General features: G+C 35.4%; 1 protein-coding gene and 1 pseudogene across 1 annotated transcript; both read right to left on the reverse strand.

The window, feature by feature from the left end:
• Window positions 1–348: 348 nt before the first annotated feature.
• LOC126725923 (wings apart-like protein 1) lies at window positions 349–11,868 on the reverse strand. Its single transcript, XM_050430940.1, has 13 exons — window positions 11,091–11,868; window positions 8,433–8,532; window positions 7,138–7,477; window positions 6,259–6,371; window positions 5,259–5,387; window positions 4,993–5,086; window positions 4,710–4,820; window positions 3,422–4,023; window positions 2,729–2,994; window positions 1,845–1,995; window positions 1,562–1,659; window positions 1,392–1,473; window positions 349–741 (listed from the first exon to the last, which is right to left on the reverse strand). The coding sequence occupies exons 1-13, from the start codon at window positions 11,588–11,590 to the stop codon at window positions 658–660; spliced, it is 2,670 nt and encodes an 889-aa protein (XP_050286897.1). The 5' UTR covers window positions 11,591–11,868; the 3' UTR covers window positions 349–657.
• Window positions 11,869–15,171: 3,303 nt separating this feature from the next.
• Window positions 15,172–15,856, reverse strand: LOC126728173 (uncharacterized tatC-like protein ymf16; annotated as a pseudogene).
• Window positions 15,857–18,889: the final 3,033 nt, after the last annotated feature.

The raw sequence follows: 18,889 nt of genomic DNA on the forward strand, positions 1-18,889 counted from the left end.
CAAGTAAGTGCATCAAGATTTTACTAGCAAAACAGATTTGTGGCCCAGTTCTTGAGGTGCAAACAGCCGAACAGACTTGAATGATAGAAGTTTTTTTTATCCTGATTAAAAATTGAAGGAATCCAAAGCAAAAGGCCTCCTAAGGAGTCCTAACCCAGTGTCGTGAGAAGAAAACACGCTCTAATTCAGAAAATTAGCTTATGAGAAGGTTTTATGAGAGGTCTCGGGACATGTAGGACTCACCTGTGAGAGAGTGGGGTCTCATGAGATACATGAGGCAAAAGACAGAATTGCCAACAATGAATATGAAGAAAGAAAAAAAAATTACAACACAAATTACGTGTACACTGGACAAAGAAAACACTTTCATTCTACTATCATTTTTTCGTATACAAGCATCTCAGCCTGCACAAAATGGTGCAAAGAGAGCTAAAAAAAAAAAAAAGAATACACTAGTAAAGAAAGAAAACAAGGGACCCCAAATATGAAGAGAAGAAGAAAAGGCTCAATCAGACTATAACACAGGCTTGTCGTCAGTTTGATGTAGTTTGCAGCAGCAGGGAATCGTGTCATAACAAACAGTTGTCTTCCAGGAAGTGAGAACACTGCTGCCTGATATGTAAGAAATGCTGACGCTGTACAAAATCTCTTGAGCTCTCATGGCACTCTACAAGATTCAATTACTTCGCTCACAGCTTTATGAGTTTCCGGAGAAATCATGTTTAAAGTCAAATGAAATGCCTGTTGCAAGAGGGAAAAAAAAATCATATTTATTCATAAATATAATACTGAAATAAAAAGAAGGGGATCTCAAGGTTTCAACTGCTCCATCATCGACCACTGGGGATACACAATCCCTGTTTTGTTGGTCACTTCCACCATTTTAAATGGTTAGAGTAGCAGAACTCTAAAATTATTTGACAATTGAAAACAATTCACAGATCCAATTATGACTTGAGCTTCTCACCCATGAGGTGGTATCTCATAAGACCAGCCTCTCACAGTTGTGGATCCCGCATGTGAGAGCGAGGTCTCATAGGACCGTCCCATTAGATACTTTTTGCTCACCCACACCATGCTAGAATGAAGGGGATGCCGTGGGCAATTTGTCCAAAAAGCAGGGAAACTAAATAAGTTAGCTGCTCTACTCTAGGGACTGGCACACCCACGTAACAATGATATGCATCCTTCAATAATTCACAACCTGACCATTGGACAGGCTACAGCCCTTTGAAAGTAAACCAAAACGTGGCCTCTTAATGGGATAAGCTAAAACACCAAGACGGTCCTGATTAATTTATTTCTAATACACCAGATTTCACAATTGGGTAAGTTTCAATCCCCATCTACTGTATGAATTAAAAAGTTACAAGTCAAAAAGAAATACATACCACAAATCTGTCCAACACAGGTACAAGAATTGCCAGGTTGTGTTTTGGGAGACAGCCAGCAATAGCTTCACGAATGCTCTTACTGTAAACAGCCAAAAAAACAACTCCCTGATAAAATCTGACATGAAATTTTACAAACAAAAAAGAAAATCTAGAAATTGCAACCAGACCTTTCAGTTGAAAGAAATGCTAGAAGAAGGGCTGAATAAGCTTCCACAATCATCTTCTCAGCTTCTCTCTCTCCTTGTAATACAGCCGTCTCATCATTCTGTGACACAATGCAGATTTAGATGTCAACAACAAGCAGATTCCTTCTGCCTACCCATAATGTAAACAACTTTGTTTTTAGTCTTTATTTTTCCCTTTCTTGTTTTCACTTTCTCCACTATTCTACTCCTTTATGGTAGCTATCAGCTAAAGTAAATTTGAACAGTTGGTGACTCGGTGACTCACCCATGTTAAATTTTTTTCTTCATCAGCTCCCTCGCCTGCTCCTTGGTTGGCCAAAAAGATAGAGCAAAGTAGTGGAATCACATCCCTCTGACTCTCCTCTTCTAACCCTTCAAAGTTAGGCAATGGAACTCTGGCTGCTGCAAGTCGTGATCTGCAGAAAAGCTAATTGTAAGTACATGAAAATTCCTTTCCAAGTTTCCATGCTCCAGTAACTATAATATTAAAGGCATCATAACAACTTGCAAGATCAAAACAACAAGACAAGTTCTCATTGAAGACTGGCATCATTTGACTAGGAGCTGAAGAAAATTATGTGTTTCAAATGATGCCTTCTATGACACTTATGATCTGTTTGGATTGAGGGGGAGGGAGGGGAAGTAGAGTAGAATTGACCCAAAATTAGCCTATTTTCAGCCAACTCTACTCTATTCCCCTCCACTCCCCCTCCCTCCCCTCTCAATCCAAAAGGGCCCTTAATGTATTTAGAAATCCACCCAATGAGGACTTGTCCACTTTACCCAACCCATCAATGTACTCACAAATAGAGAATGCTAAAAACCCATCTGAAGACTATATTCTTTCTACCTCTCCCTTCAAACCTAATTTAACAATCAACTGCTTCAATTAACGTGGTTGTGTGTAGTAATTTATTATACTGTATGAGAATGATAGAATGAAGAAAAATATGCAAAATTAGAAAAGGCACCAGCAATTAACACAATTTTCAATGGCCAAAACATATAAATTGAACAGCAATAGGGAGAGAGGGGGACAATTGCACAGTTGAAACAGTCAAAAATCAATCATTAAAGCACTGGGTCACCAACATCTCCCAGAGCAATATAAAAATGCGGGAAGCAAAGTAAATAAGAAGTAAAATAAACCTGTTATGACCATCTTTCTCTACCAAGTTCACTAGCAGGCCCAAAATCGCAACAAGAAAATCCAGCTCTTGATCAGTGAGATGTCTATCATTCTGGTGGTCAAGATCAGTGCTTGAACTATTCTCTTTTATCAAAATGGGGGGAGATGAGGACGAACTATATGAAGGAAAGTGCCCAGCAATTAAAGAACACATGGTCTCCAGTCCGCCACAGGCAGCAATTTGACAACAACCAACAGGGTTGTCATTTGTTAAGTTCATTAGAACCTGAAAATAAGGACCACCAATATTATAATTTATATACATTAAAATACTGTATTTTCAGTCCTAATACAAAGCAAATAAATCAATTTTATTCAAATTTAGATGAAACAATCACCTCCATAACTACACAAGAAAATCAATCAGCTGATGCATATTAGATAGACTAAAAGTTAAACAGGGGAAGAAAGTTCAGTTATTAGGGCCACATTAACAGTAACAGTAACCAGGAAATCTGGTTGATCACAAATACAGATGCCCTAACAATAACATCGCCTGATAGGTAGCATCAAGATAGAGTTGATGGGTCTAATATAGGACATTGATAATGACACATAGTATAACCATCACCCTCCGTCCAATAGTAAGCATTGAGAATCACAAAAGTCCAAAAACAAAACGTTTAAAGTTCAAATATTAGTTCAGTATTCACCTTAACAGCAGTAAGAAGGCAGTCAGCTAGAAGACTGGAACCCTCTTCATCAGCAGCAACTGGACAGGAAAGTTCCTGGGAAAACTTGTTTTCACCATTACTTGATTCTTGTTGGCTCATTAACCGCTGAGATTGACACCCATCTTCAAGTTCTCTGTATGGTACCCTACTTTTCCGAGTTTGAGATGTTTTTTGCTTCCCAGATAATAAGTCCCACTTAGACGGCTCAAAATCATCTTCATCAAAAGCAAAAGGATCCCGGTTCTCTAAAAGTTCGAGCTTGGCATCTTCTGTATCGTTTGGTCTCTTACCACACCCAAAGTTCTTGCTGGAGCCATTATCAGTTACAAATATGCCACTACTTGAACGCTTTGATGTTCCATTGCATGAGCCAGACATAGAAGAAGTGACTCTCATCTTTAACGAACAAGTATCATTCATGGAAGTGCTGGTAGTCTCAGAACCGGATATAGAATAATCAAACTGAGTAGTTGGCAACAATGGGCTGTTCCCAGATATATTGAAGCTCTTCTGAGAGGAGGTCCTCCCTGTGCTACACCACTTTCTAGAGGAATTGATGGAAAAAGTCTCACTGCTGTCCACTGCAAATTTGAGAAAAACATTCAGTTTAAACTTTAAAATCTAGAGTCAACATAGATTTGTCATACTAAGGATTACGGAGCAGTAACTGACAAGTAGCTGGTGGCTGGCAGCAGTGAATTTAATTTTACTGCACACTTTTTTTTTTCTTAAAAATAGGATATTATTCTGTAAAGGTAACAAGAAAGAATTTTTCCCAGGACAAAAAGATTGTTGTTTTTATAAAAATAATATGAGAGATGATGCAATAGATGTGTGATGGTCCCTGTATAATGATTTGAATCACCCACATCAATCATTATTTTTATCAATAACACAGTATCCTTCTGCTTCAAAGTTCAAACTCCATCATGCATGATATCAGCACTTAAAATTAGTAGAGTAATCTAGATGGCAGATTTTATGAACAGGGCAAGACCCTGTGGATTAGAACAGCCTTTCATATCCATGGCTAACTTGGCTACAAAATCAAAAGCCAGTTGAAACATAAATGTGTCTCTAATTTTTCATATTTTCATGTTTATAATTTCCAGAAGATGTTAAAAAAACCACTTGCAACTTTACAAGATCGGCAAATTATGAAGAGAAGATATATATAACTGCTCTTTTGTGAAATGGGATCAAGATCCTGAAACACACATGGGGAGTGGGGGAAGAGAGAGAGAGAGAATAGTTAGCAACTAAGTACCTTTGAAGTCTTCAATTAAAGCCAATTCAGAAGCATGACAAGTCCCATCAGAGAGATTACAAGACTTTTCATCATTGGAGATGGCAGGAGAACTTCTAAGTAGATAAAGACCTAGAAATCAAAGCCATCAATCATCAAACAGAACGGATCAAAGAATATTTAGAAGTGTTATTTATAACAAAGAAAGTGGACCAAAGCAATAGTAACAGTGGCAGTGCTCTCTACATAACAAGGCAGAAGTAGTGGTTCAATATAAGAAGCAACCCCTTATATTGTCAATCACCTGAAAGAGTCTTGATGAGACTTATAATGAGCTCTATAAAAGATATTGGGGTTCCCCGAGGATTTGAGTTTCCTTTCATTCCAAGCAAATGACTCTGGTATGGAAAAATATATGCAAAGACCTATTTAGAAGGAGAAGAAAAAAGAAGATCCTAACATGCAAAAAAAAAAATTTCTATGAAGTTTACAAAACCAATAAGATGGAAGAAGCCAAAGTCAAATTTCTTAAATATAAGAGAGATGAGCCAAAATCATATTTCAATTTACCTGATTATCCTTACTGAGGAATGTGGCATTTTCCATTATCTTCAAACATTTTAATAGCAGCACCAAACTTTGAAGATTCAGGTCATTTTTTCCACCCTGAGAAGAAGGTGAATTACGTTCCATCCGACCCTGCCAATAAAATTTAAATGTTATATGAGCTTCCCCAAATATTAATCAAGTAACAGTATTTATTTATATAGAAATCAACAGGAGAGGATATACAGTAAACAATTGTTTTATTTGACAAGTACACCATGCACCAGCCATCACTCAAACAATCAGATGCCTATCAAGTAAAAAAAATTACATTATAATCACAACATTCATTTAGTATGCATTTGGATACCGTTTATTTTGCTGAAAACTGAAAACAATAAAAATCATTTTCCGGTAACTGGTCACTTTTAAAATTACTGTTCATAGGCCTGATTGCACTGTTCATGGGCTCTGAGCTGAAAAAAAAAAAAAAAAGCTGAAACGCAAAATGCGTAAAACGTGGACTTGAGACGCGCAAAACAAACGGACCTTTAGAGTCCATAAAGAAATGGTTGAGTTTGTATGCATGCATTCTCATGTCATATACAAGAATAAACAGTTGGAAACAAGAACTAACACTAGATAAATACAGAGGTCAGACAATGATCACTGCCCATAAGTTCTGTAGAATAAATACAAAATGCCATGATTCATAGATTGATGAACACAAAAGAAAATTGGCAATGCTATTAGCCTATAACTAGTATGGGAATACTGCTGCTCATTCAACAACTAGAATTGAAGTACAATTCCAATGAAGTCCCATCAGGACAGCTCATTGTTATGATTTTTCTTCTTTCCCAATACATGCATTTTAGCACAGAAAGTTTCAATTCATAAACTGAACCCCAAATTCTCATATAGCACTAACTGGATCAAGAAATGGCAATTGATACATGTTTTTAACAATTTATAGCAATAAATAAAACCGACAATGAGATCAAACAAACATACAAGTTCACACCTCCAAATTGGAATGACAATTCATGGCGACCTCAAAAACAGCATCAAGTCCTCCAAGCTCTCTTAATTTTTCCTTGAAATTGCCCCCAGTCTTCCTTACTGCACCAGAGGTTTCTAAACGAATGCAAATCCAAACAAGAAAACAAATGAGCAATCAGGAAAGAGCAAAAGAAAAAGAAAAATCATATTATTAGGATATAAAGGGCATGATGATTTACTTATCTAAAAAACAAAACAAACAAACAAACAAAAAGCATTTTTTAGGATTATAAAGATCCCTACCCAAGCTAAAAAGAACATAGATTGAGAAAAAGTTGCATAGATAAGAATCCACATCCAATAAACTTGTTTAACAACTCATCAGGGATGTGAAAAAGCATAAAATAGATTACAGAAAACTTGCAATTTCAGGTTTGTAATTAAACAAGCACAGCAAACAAGTCTTCAATGAAGAACTGTCAATTTAAATTAGCATTTATTCAGAATAATGCAGTTACAGGAATTCTGTAATAACTTGAAATGGGCAAGAAATCAAAGAAACATATTTTGGAAGACAGACCAAGCAAGGAAAAAGAATGCACAAAATTAAACAAATGAAAATAATAAAACAATTCCTAGTTGGTAAAGACACATATTTTGATAAGTACTTAAAATAACTACTTGAAAATATCTACATGATTTTCTTTATCTCAAAAACATGTAAATGATTTTAATGATCTTACTTGCCAATCATATTAAAGGAAGTTTTCATCTCAGATTTATTTATTCACAACCTTCACATTGGTCAAGCTACCGAACAAATTAATGCACAATTTAACCCAAAAAAGGCTACAAGCTTCCAATGAAGAGATGAATTAGCGGTGCTGATTCTCAGCAATACCTTCAAGAGAGATAGTGGTTAAGCAAGCTTTCTCCATAGTCAGCAAAGCTATCCATTTTGGACATAGCTCTGGCCTCCCCATTCCAGTATCATCATCACGGCTTGATTTCAATTCCTTGCAACTTATAAGTATTTCCTGAACCTTTGAAACAATAGCAGCAGAACTGGAATCGACTCTTTTCATTGTATCACGACATATGTCGGCTTCATTCCGTAGTGCAAGAAGCTTGAGGCCTATTTTTGGTGCTTTGTCTTCAGTAGCCATTAAAGCTGTTGGTTTCAACAACTTGATTAGAAAACAGATGCAACTGGATGATTCCAAAAGATGATCATCTTGACCCTGAAATAGTGCAATTAGACAGGCCTTCAGGACTGTATTTCTATAAGAAAGGCATGTCTAGATAATGAAGATAATTTTTAAAAAGTGAATAAACAAAGCGATGTGCAGGTGACCACTCAAAACTATGAAATACAGCAAGATTCTAGTACTTTATTAAAAGTGGATAATAATAGTGAAATCAAATCTGATATATACAGAGGAAGAAGTTAAACACTCAATTAAAAACAAACAGTACTCACCAATGTATTCAATATCCATGTCTATAAACAGTTCCCAAATATTCTCCATATTAATTATACAGCACCAACAGAAATAGGATCCCTTTTTTTTTTTTTTTGAGAAAGTAGCATTTAGACATCATTTGGAAATATTGCAAAAAAATGTTATAACTTATGAAGCAATACTTTCCCAATAACTATAAAATCAAAACCTCATATAATATACTTTCCCAATAACTCTCTCTCTCTCTCTCTCTCTCTCTCTCTCTCTCTATATATATATATATATACATATATATATAACCCAAGTGAATCCTGCCATGCTTGATGAATGCATTGTTTTGAATTTGCATTCAATTCAGCTGATATAAAATTCAAAAGCGGTGGAAAAGATTGCATTAAAAAAGGAGAACTCCCCTCTTCCCATCACTTTTGACTCAAAAAGTAATTCTTGAATGTATTATCATGCAATCATGGGCCTTATGCAGGTTTTGGGCAGGTCAAAATCATTTAAGGAAAAAAATTAGCCTCTTTCACCATTGATTAGAGGGCTTTCATTGAACTCTATTGAAGGTATAATATGAACACAACAGAAAATGCAATTAATCAAAAGAGTCTTCTGATCATCTGTACAAAATTTTCTTCATTGGGATAATTAACATATTTTCATCAATTTGCAAGGCAAAACTTCATTAGAATTGTACTTTAGCATGCAGATTCTTGTCTTGATCACTTACATCACCAGTTAAAACGCAGAAAAGAGTGGCAGCAGCCAGATTGCTGGGTGAGTCATCAAAGCTGAGGCCCAAAATAGCATCAATTATTGTCTTTGCAATCCTGAAATTAAAGTACCTCAAAGATTAGTGAAAGAACTACCCAATATTGCACAGAAATTTAAATTTCTATAGGGAAATGAAGTTAGGTATTCTTGATATAATAGGGAGGAAAAAAACAAAAGCATAAGATGATACCTTATAACCAACTCGTATATTAAGCATTAATCATTTCATCCTTTTATAATATTCTTTCTTTTTTTTGGATAAGTTTGTTTTTGGCCTCAAGGGCGGGGGGAAAGGAAGATTCAGTATAATTCTTAGTACTATTTATCCTAGAGAGAGAAAGAGAGAAAAGGATCTACTTAATAAGTAGGACAAGAAAACACCACCTTGTCCTAACCTTTTATAAAACATAATCTCAGAGAGTCAAAAAGATAAGAAAATAAGGGGGCTTTTTTTATAAAATAAATAAATAAGGGGGCATTTCATTTGGGGGAATCCATGTTAACCCCAGCATCCAAATTCCTAGGAATGCGATGCCTCACAATCTAGATGCTTGGGAATGTAAGTATTTCTAAGGTTGGTTTGATTGGGAATCTAATAAGATTCCCAAGAATACAAAATTCTAATGTTTGATGTATTCCTAGGAATCTTATAGGAACAATTTATTTTTCACAAAATATCCTTAGATTTGTAAACCTTATTTTTATCGTCCTCCAAATAAATAATGAGAAAAAAATATATAAACTATAAATCATAGCAAATTCACTAAAACTATAGTCTAACATTTCTAAATGGCGTATAATACAAAAATAATTATTTAAATTCTTATTCTTCATGGCAATCATGACATCATGTCTTGTTAATAATAATAATTATTATTTTCTATTAGCATCTAACTCAATACCAAATAGGAGAAATAAAAAGGAAAAAGAAAAAAGAGACCAATTCTTAGTTTTATTTCTATTGGTTAAAGAGTAGGAAAGAATGTGTAAAATTATCAATTATAAAAAATGTAACTTTTTCCAAGCATAGGAACGTGGACCCTCTTTTTTTTCTTTTTTAATATAATCCACATTCCTATAAGTATGGGATTGGGAGGGAATTCAGATACCCATAGGCATTTGATACCATTGTGTGATTTGAAACCAAACATGGGAATATTAGGGAATCTTTCAACATTCCTAGAAATCCTAAAACATTATCCCATATCAATTGCCCCCTAAAACGTCTTCTATTATCAAAATAAATGTCAAATCTTGGAAAAAAGTAAAATAATCCAATGACACCCATTCATTATAAGAAAAATTAAATTTTTTTTTCTTTTCTCCGGAGGCTGCATCAAGTTTCCTCATATGGATACAGAGTTTCCTCACTACAATTTCTTACAAGTCACAGGCATGCACGCATAGGCGCACATACACATACAGGCATACTTCAAATAATATTCATCAGAAAATACTTTGAAAAAATTATACAAACAAACAAGCTGGTGACTCATTTGTTTAATGTAGCAAACAAAGAGTAAATGCTCACATCATCAAAAAGGAAACTAAAAAGTAAATGCAAACAGAGAGTAATCTTGCAAATCCACCCAAGTTTCGGATGTCTTCGATTATAAGAACAACTAATCCACCTTTCATTACAGCCAAGTCATTCAGCTTTGAACATAATTCAAACTGAACCATCAATAAAACATGAAACCCACATTACCCCTTACATAAATTTCAAAAATAAAGAAACCTCCAAATTCTCCACTCTAATACTGGAAACTCAAAACTCACAAATGTATCCCATAATCCAAATTCAATATCCCAACTTATTTTCTAAACCAAAATCCAAGACTACCAAAACCCAACATGCAAATTCCAAAATCCCTCCACATTTCCATATCCCCAACCACATAAACTCATCAAAGATCATATTTTAACTCAAAACCCATTACACAAATTCACTGGAAACTGACAAGTCACAACTCAACAAGAATATAACATAAATTCAAAAAACCCCTCCACCTTCCCAAAAACCAGACCCATTACCCAGATTCATTAAAAACTCAATTCAACAAGAATTACCCAAAACCTACATACCCCATATTTCAAATTCAACAAACTCTTTAACCCCAAAATTCAAAATTACCAAAACCCAACATGGAAATTCCAAACCCCAACTATATAAACAATATCATGAAATTCACATTTAAATTCGAAACCCATTTACACAGATTCACTGTAAGCTCAAAACCCATATAGAATTGCCCAAAAACGCACACATCCCATGATTCGAATTCAAGAACCCAACAAACTCCCTAACCCCAAAATTTAAAATTACCAAAACCCCACATGGAAATTCCAAACCCCAACAATATAAATGTTATCAAAAATTCACATTTTAATTCAAAACCCATTACAAGATTCACGGTAAACTCATACTCCATCAAGAATTACCCAAAAACTTCAAATTCAAGAACCCAACAAACTCCCTAACCCCGAAATTAAAAATCAGCAAAACCCCACATTCAAATTCAAAAAATCAAATTTTAACTGAAAACCCATTACCCAGATTCAAAATTGAAAAATTAAAGAAAACCCATTACAGAAAAGCTCGAAATGAACATACCCTTGAGTCCGCAAGAGGCGTCTCTGCTGTACAGTGGCGCAAATGGACAACAAGGACAACAAGCTAGCCCTTCTGATCCGTACGGGCTGGGGTTTCCTGAGGCCATCGAGAGCGAAATTGACCTCGTCGACGTGCTCCATCATCTCTCCAAACTCCTGAGCCTCCATCAACGTGGAGGTGGCCGGAATCGAGAAAGAACAAGAACCGTTAGCTTTCTTGGGCTTCTTGTTTAGCGGCCTCCTAGGGACACCGTTTGATTTGGCGGATTCGAATGCTGTACAGTTGGAGTGGGACGACGATTCCTGAGACGAGAAATTAAAGCTATAGAGGCTGTGGTCTTGGGAGAGAGAAGAGTCTTTGAACGGCAGGTCGTTTTGTTCGTCCACGTCTTCGTCGCTGACGTCGTCGTCGTCGTGGACGTGCACGATGTCGTTTAAAGAATCTGAGTAAGTTCTTGGAATGCCTCCTCGGTTGCGACGACCGTATGTACGGACGATCATTTTCGGTGGTGAGTTATGTTGTTGAATTGGGCATTTAGAGGAAAAATTGAAGGGCTTTTTGGGGATTTACGAAAATATTTGAATTGAGAATCAATAGCAGCCAAGCCAAGAAAGATAGAATGAAGAAGAAGAAGAAGGAGAAACAAAGAAAAGAAAGAAAGAAAGTAGAGAAGGGCAAGGTTTTAATTTGCTGAAGTGGCTGATTTGGAATTTCAAGAGGGTCCGTTTGGTTTGGTTTGGTTTGGTTTGGTGTTTGTGAAATTCTGTGCGATTTTGATTTTGATTTTTGGTTTTTTAAAAGGGAGAGAGGGCCAATCAGATTTCGTTCTGTTTCTTAACATCAGATCGGGGGTAGTTTCGTCATTTTGTTTTTGAAAAATGGTTGAGATCCGATAATGTATATGTTTGGGTCAAGTGATTAAAATTTAAGAAGACTCATGGTATGAGGATTTTTGAAGTAGAGGATCATGACCGTTCAATCAATTTATTCAACGGCTGATACCGCCCAAGATAATGTAAAAACGTTAATAAATATGTTTATATACATATAGAATTCGTGTTATGTTAATATTAAGGGCCTGTTTGGTAAGAGAATTTTAGTAAAAATGTTGTTGTTTTGTGGAAATACATGTGGGTGAAAAAATGTGAAAATATGTGTAATGTTGTTTAAGCATTGAAAACTGTTATTTAAACATCAATACCAAACACCCCCTAAATGTTTCTATTTACAACTCCAAACAGATAAATAAATAATATTTTCTATACCTATGGAAATCTAAGAAGAGATTAAAACTAAAGAAGGATGTGTTGTCAAAAATACATTTACACCCTCCAATAAAACAATGTCGCATAAGACTTTTTCAAATAATAGCGTAAATTTGGATACGATCAATTAAAATCACATTAAAAAACCTTTTTTTTTCTTTTTTTTTTTGTGGAGAAAGACATTAAAAAACTAGAGTGTAGGGAGTGGGTTTGAGCGCTCCTTCTATTGGACGAAAGGTCTCAAGCCCAACTGGCCCAATACAATGAATTTTTAAATAATGGATTTAAGAACTAGGTCTTAGTCTGAACCACAATCACTAGATACAATTAGATGCGGACTGACCAATAAGGAAATGGGTTAAAGTATGGAATGTTGTCCTCGGGCGTTTCGTCCAAGGAGCTTAGTATTCTTCCTCTTCTACTTTCAGTACTAGGTTACAATGGTTTTCAAGACCATGCAGACTGCTACAGTTTTCTCCTTTTTCTCTCTTCCTGCTCTTTTTCCGCAATCCCCATTCTTGGAGGGTCGCTCACATTATATACTTCTTTCCAGTCGATCTTGACCCTCTACCTATTGATTGTGTAGGTCATTACTCGAGTGCTCGTCCCATCAGCCACCTTCCCAAATCCTCTGTGAGTTGCGGCAACCAAGGCCGCACTGTTCAGGGGTCCTTTCCTCATTAATGCGGTCAGAACGTTAGTTGGGCGCATTCAATGTGGAGGTGACAACTTCTCCTTGAACAGCTCCTACACCATACCCTCGTGTGTGTCTTATTGTACTCGTCATTTCTTCGGGGAGGGCTCTGGGAGGCTGCCTTTGATGGCGTGCCGTTCTTTCCTTCTAGATTCTGGAATGTCGAGGACAGGATCGCCCTCGGCAACATCTCTAGGCCATTTGGGCTTTCATTGTACGTCCTCGAACATTTTCCTCTCCACGGCGCGGGTCTTGGGCCCAGTACAAAGTGGGCCAGGGTCGCTAATTTCTTTGGCCCCACATAGAGTATGAAGCCAACTAATATATATATATATATATATATATATATATTTTTTTTTTTTTAAATCAAAAACAAAATAAAAACTATCTATCAAAGCAAAGTGGTTGGAGCTAAGAAAGGCTCCAATTTGGGTGAGGCGTGTCATCATACAAAAAATGCTAAACTAGGAAAAACATCTCGTGGTTGGCAAAACCGTCACCACCTCCTCCCTCTACATCGTCATCATTATTATTTCCTAAGTCTTTGGTATCTACAAGGTATGTCCTCTCTTTCTCTCCAAAATATATGTGAAAGCTAAAGTATAAAAGAATAACACATGATAATTACGTGATTTGGTCTTATGACCTACGTCCACAAAGGAAACCCTTGAATGCTACAGCCCTATTTGGTTTAAGGATAACTCAAAACTTAGTTCTCATTTCTCATGACTCAAACCTCCTAACCCATATATCATATCTATATCTCTACTTACCTTAACTCACTCACACTTTTGTTTGGTTCTCAATTCTCATCTCTATCTCACTTCTTAAACTCAAATTCCCAAGATATTGGTGGAACCCACACACTATCCTCATTTGGAACAGTCTTCTTCCTCTCGCATGCATTTTCTCTTTCCACATTCCCTTTTTTTTTTTTTTTTGTTTGTCTTCTTCACTTTCCTTGGAAACCCATACAACTCTCTCTTCCTAATTTTCTGCCTCTCTCCTCTAATTCCTTGTGAGGTGAGTTCACATTCGAGGGTTCCAAGCGTTGTTCTCCTTTGTAGACACAAAATCAACCCATATCGGTATTATCCATAACCTCTACCTCTCTCTCTCTCTCTCTCTCTCTCTCTCTCTCTCTCAGAGATTTGGGTTTTAGATAGCATAAACAAAATATACATAAAACTCAAACAAAGTGGGGTTTAGAAATAACAAATGACATAAACTAAATAGATGGCACAACTCATAAACTCGAAAACTTACGCAGAGCAACAACTCTATACTCCACAAACTCGAAAAAATACTCTATAAAAAAACTAAAAAAAAAAAAAAATTTCACATAGCAACATGTCTTTGATGGGCAGGTGCTCAGATGAGCAGGAGAGCTTTGGGTGTGGTTTTAGACTTTGGATGGAGGAGCTTGGGTGACAAAAGGTGGAGTAAAGGAAAGAAGAAAGAGAGAGAAAGAACCATTTGGAGTAATGAGAAGGAACCAGACCTAATTGTGACAAGCCACTGACATGAGTCCCACATAGATGTAAAGATTTACAATAATACCACAATAACTCAGTTTTCGTAACTTGAAAACTTCCAAAAGTTGTTTTCATTTTTAGTGACTTAAACTCAAAATTTTGAGTTTTGAGTTTTGAATTATGCAAATTAAAAACAAAAACTTAACCAAACAATTTAACTTGGTGTGGGTCCTACAAAAAGTGAGTGATGAGTTATAGAAAATAAGTGATGAGTGATGAGTGATAAAAACACCCTAAACCAAACACCCCCTACAACTTTGATATATGAGTGAAGTGCAATTCTTGTGTTACAATGAACTTAATATAAAGTGTTTATAATAGGTTTAACCCTACATTAATTACTAGGCTTGGGCCTTGATTCTGTGGGCTAATGATATTTCTTAAACAAATTCTTTTTTTAACAAGAGTATTAACCTTAGGTAGTGTTATACTTGTGATTGGTGCTGTGTATTTTTTTTTTTCCTTATATTTATAAAGGAAGCAACTTTTTTATTGTTGGCATCTCCTCTACTTTGGTGGCACTTTTTTATTATTATTTTTTAAATAAAGTTTAGCTAAAAATGTGGTTGTAGCCTAAGGCTACAACTTTACTCAATAAGGAAATAGGCAACGATTTGGCACTAGATATCCAAAGGTGTGGAAAAAGTAGCTATGAAAAGCAAAAAAACCATCAAAACACAACGATTATTCGTGAAGGTTTCTATAGAAAGACCTCTTAGTTCTGGCAAACGGATCACAATTACAGGTACTTGGGAGCATACCGATGGAATGAACGAAATACAAACAGTTAACATAATATAGTCATAGATCTTAGGTTGTAACTTGATCATGAGAGCGAATTTGTTGAGGTTGCACCCACGAAGTATAGAAAGTGTCAAACATTGGGAACTACCCGAGAAGGAGTTAGGAATAGGAACAAGGAGAAGCGAGAACCACTTAAATAGAGGAATCTATTGTATTTCATCCTTTGTTCTCCATAGCAACTGGGGATCAAAAAGCACCAAATTTGATGACTTATTAAGGGAAAGATGAAGAGCATGTTATCAAAGACGTTGCAACATATGTTGGGAAAGCCTCCGTTGATTGTGTACAAACAAAATACGAGTCAAAAGGCAGGGTAAGAAGGGGTTTAGCTAATGGAGATATTAACTCTTCCGGGAATCAGTAACGCATAAACCATGTCAAACCAAGACCGATCAATATCCGAATGGAACGGATTCGAACTTCTCCTAGAATAGTTTCCAATGCAAAATGAAATTCATAGGATATATATATATATATATATATAAACATTACTACATATTTTGAAAATCTAACTGTTGAATTGCATGTTCTACGTGCTCTTAATACACATGTCAAATTTTGTATTTATCGAATATTATTTACTATATGATCTATAAACTTATATAATATGCATAATTTTAAACTACAAAAATTTGCAATTTAAACAATTTATTGATAACATAGCTATTGATCTTTAATTTTTTTAAATTTTGCAAGTATGGAGGATATAAAAAGAAAATGTAATCCAATGGTAGATTTGTCAATATTCACCTCCAACAAAAAAATATTGAGTAAGGTTGTAGCCTAAGGCTACAATTAATTTTGTAGGCTAAGGTTACAACCAATTTTGTAACTAAATTTTGTTATTTAAAAAATATATATATTTGTTGGTTGAATAGGTTTTTAATGAGAGTTTGATATTGTGTATCCAACCTTAAGCTTTTATTTAATAAAGTTTGATGTGGCATTGTTTTATTGTAGGGTGTAATTGTAGGTTTTTTTTTTTTTTTGGGCAAAACTATACTATTAGTCCCTTAAGTTTACCTACTGAGCTAGTGAAAGCAATTAGTCCCTCAAGTTAAAAAAAAAAAAAAAAAAAAAAAAAAAAAAAAAAAAGGCAATTAGTCATTTTGTTAATGACTTTAGTCTTAATAGCTATGCGGCTAATGGAACTATGATGTAGAAAATTTTTAAGTTATGTGGCATTAAATTTAATATTAAAAAATTAAAACACAAAATCTAACTTATTTAAATTAAAAAAAAAAAAAAAAAAAAAAAAAAAAAAAAAAACCGCATCCATCCATTAGAGAACCCAACCCATTTCAGGTGACCCGTTAAGAAACGGGTGTTCCCAATTGATGAGTGAGTCTTACACCAGATGCCTCAATTCGGTGAGGCTTAGACTTAACAAAATGAAATGCTCTGAATTGATTAGTGTGTTTGATTGGGAAATTAACAAAAGAGTGAACTAAATCATAGAGAGAAAGAGAGATCAGATATGTGCTGGAATGGAATCAAAGAGAAGTGGGTGTAGGTTTTGCTTCCAAGGTAACTACACTATAAAGGAAAAACAAAATTATATCTTTCATTTTCCACAAAGGATTGTACAGTACTTGTATTTTCCTGAAAACCCACGACGGATCTTTATGCACTAAGAACTCAAAAACTTATTAGTAGAAATCTACACACCGAATTTTAATTCAAATATTTCATTATAAAAAATATTTATTTCTTCTTTTTTGAGTTTTTGACCGATGATTCGCAAGTAGGAATGCTGAAAGTGAACTAAAAATTGAGTGTTTGGATTGCACTGAAATAGAGAGCACGTCTGCGTTTGTGCATTTTGCTGAAAAAATGTGGATCTCACGGCACTGTTTACGGACTCACAAAAGTCATTCAAACACAAATTTCAATATAAACTTGGGTCTCACAGCACTATTTACACATTTAAAAATTATTTTGCTATAGTGTTTTCAATTTTCAGTAATAAGCGGTATCCAAACAAATCCTAAGAATAAAGTGATGGCATTGAAATCCTATTCTCTCCCTTTAGATCACGCAGTTTCAAATTGGAATACTTGTTTCTTAACCAGCCAGTGTTTACCTAAAATGGGTTGAGTTCTAAGTAGAGGAGTTTTTTTTTTTTTTTTTTTTTAACAAATCTTATTTGTGTTTTTTTTAATATTAAATTTAATGTCATATCACTTAAAATTTGCCACGTTATAATTCTATTAGCCACATATGTATTGAAACTAATGGCTATTAGCAGAAGGACTAATTGCGCTCCTTTTTGAAACTTAAGAGACTAAAGGTCTATTTGGATACCGCTTATTGCTGAAAACTAAAAATATTGTAACAAAATAATTTTTAAAGGTATGAATGGTGCCGTGGGACCCAGTTTTAAAATCAAATTTACATTTTTCCATATCTCAAGGATGGGACCTACCTGAAGTCTGCAAACAAGAATGATCAGTTAACCATCCAAAGGTTGTCTACTAATTACATCATTTGTGAAGAAAAGCTTTACAGAAGATCATATGATGGAATTCATCTCCTTTGTGTAACTGCTAAGGAAGCACAACAAATAATGGAGGAGGTTCATAAGTCAAGTTATGGGCCATATATGAATGCATACATGCTGTCAAGGAATATAATGAGACAGGGTTACTACTGGACTACTATGGAAGCCGACTGTGCGACTTATGTTAGAAAATGCCATCAATGCCAAGTCCATGGAGATCTGAAACATATGCCGCCCATGTCATTACATACCATGACATCACCTTGGCCATTCTTTACATGGGGAATAGACATTATTGAGAAGATTCACCCAATAGCATCTAACGGCCATAAATTCATACTTGTAGCCATTGACTACTTTAGTAAATGGGTAGAAGCTGCTTTATACAAAATCTTGAATTCAAAGAAAGTTGCTCAATTCATTCAGACCAATATCATCTGTAGATACGAGGTACCGCATGAAATTATCTCAAACAATGGGTTGCACTTCAAAGTAGAAACTGAGAAGCTACTACGACAGTTCAATATTTGACACCACAAGTCTTCACCTTACCGCCCTCAAACCAATGGAGCAATTGAGGCTACTAATAAAAACATAGGGCGAATCTTGAAGAAGAGCATAAAGAACTACAAGGACTGGTACCTACAGTTGCCCTATACAAGAAGTGGGGAGACTCAAGATAGGAGACTGAAAAATGGCGAAGGAGTCTCGTAATAGTGGAAGGAAAAATGAGCTTATCACGACTCGCCGTGTCCTTATAAATATCTATAAGGGAGAGTATAAAGTGTGAGGGGAAGTTAATAGAGAGATCCTCAATGAGGGATAACAAAAACCGAGCACGAGACTCTGTGATAGTATTATAGTGAGACAATGGATTAAGAATAAATGTCATCACCATGTTAAGGAATCTCGAACCTTTAGCAAAGGCCGAGCATGAGGTGTTTTGACGATCACCCCATGAAGAAGGCGTCTCACAAAATAGAGACACGAGCTCGTCTTTG

The sequence above is a fragment of the Quercus robur genome, chromosome 5, assembly GCF_932294415.1.
Source record: "Quercus robur chromosome 5, dhQueRobu3.1, whole genome shotgun sequence".
Lineage (NCBI taxonomy): Eukaryota > Viridiplantae > Streptophyta > Magnoliopsida > Fagales > Fagaceae > Quercus > Quercus robur.

What these genes read in the sequence shown, in the direction of transcription:
- LOC126725923 (XM_050430940.1), bottom strand. Translation starts at nt 11,590, where the DNA reads ATGATCGTCCGTACATACGGTCGTCGCAACCGAGGAGGCATTCCAAGA. An exon ending in AACCACTATCTCTCTTGAAG is followed by an intron (nt 6,372 to 7,137) that starts GTATTGCTGAGA and finishes GCATTCGTTTAG; the next exon opens with AAACCTCTGGTGCAGTAAGG. An exon ending in TCCTCAGTAAGGATAATCAG is followed by an intron (nt 5,087 to 5,258) that starts GTAAATTGAAAT and finishes TTTCCATACCAG; the next exon opens with AGTCATTTGCTTGGAATGAA.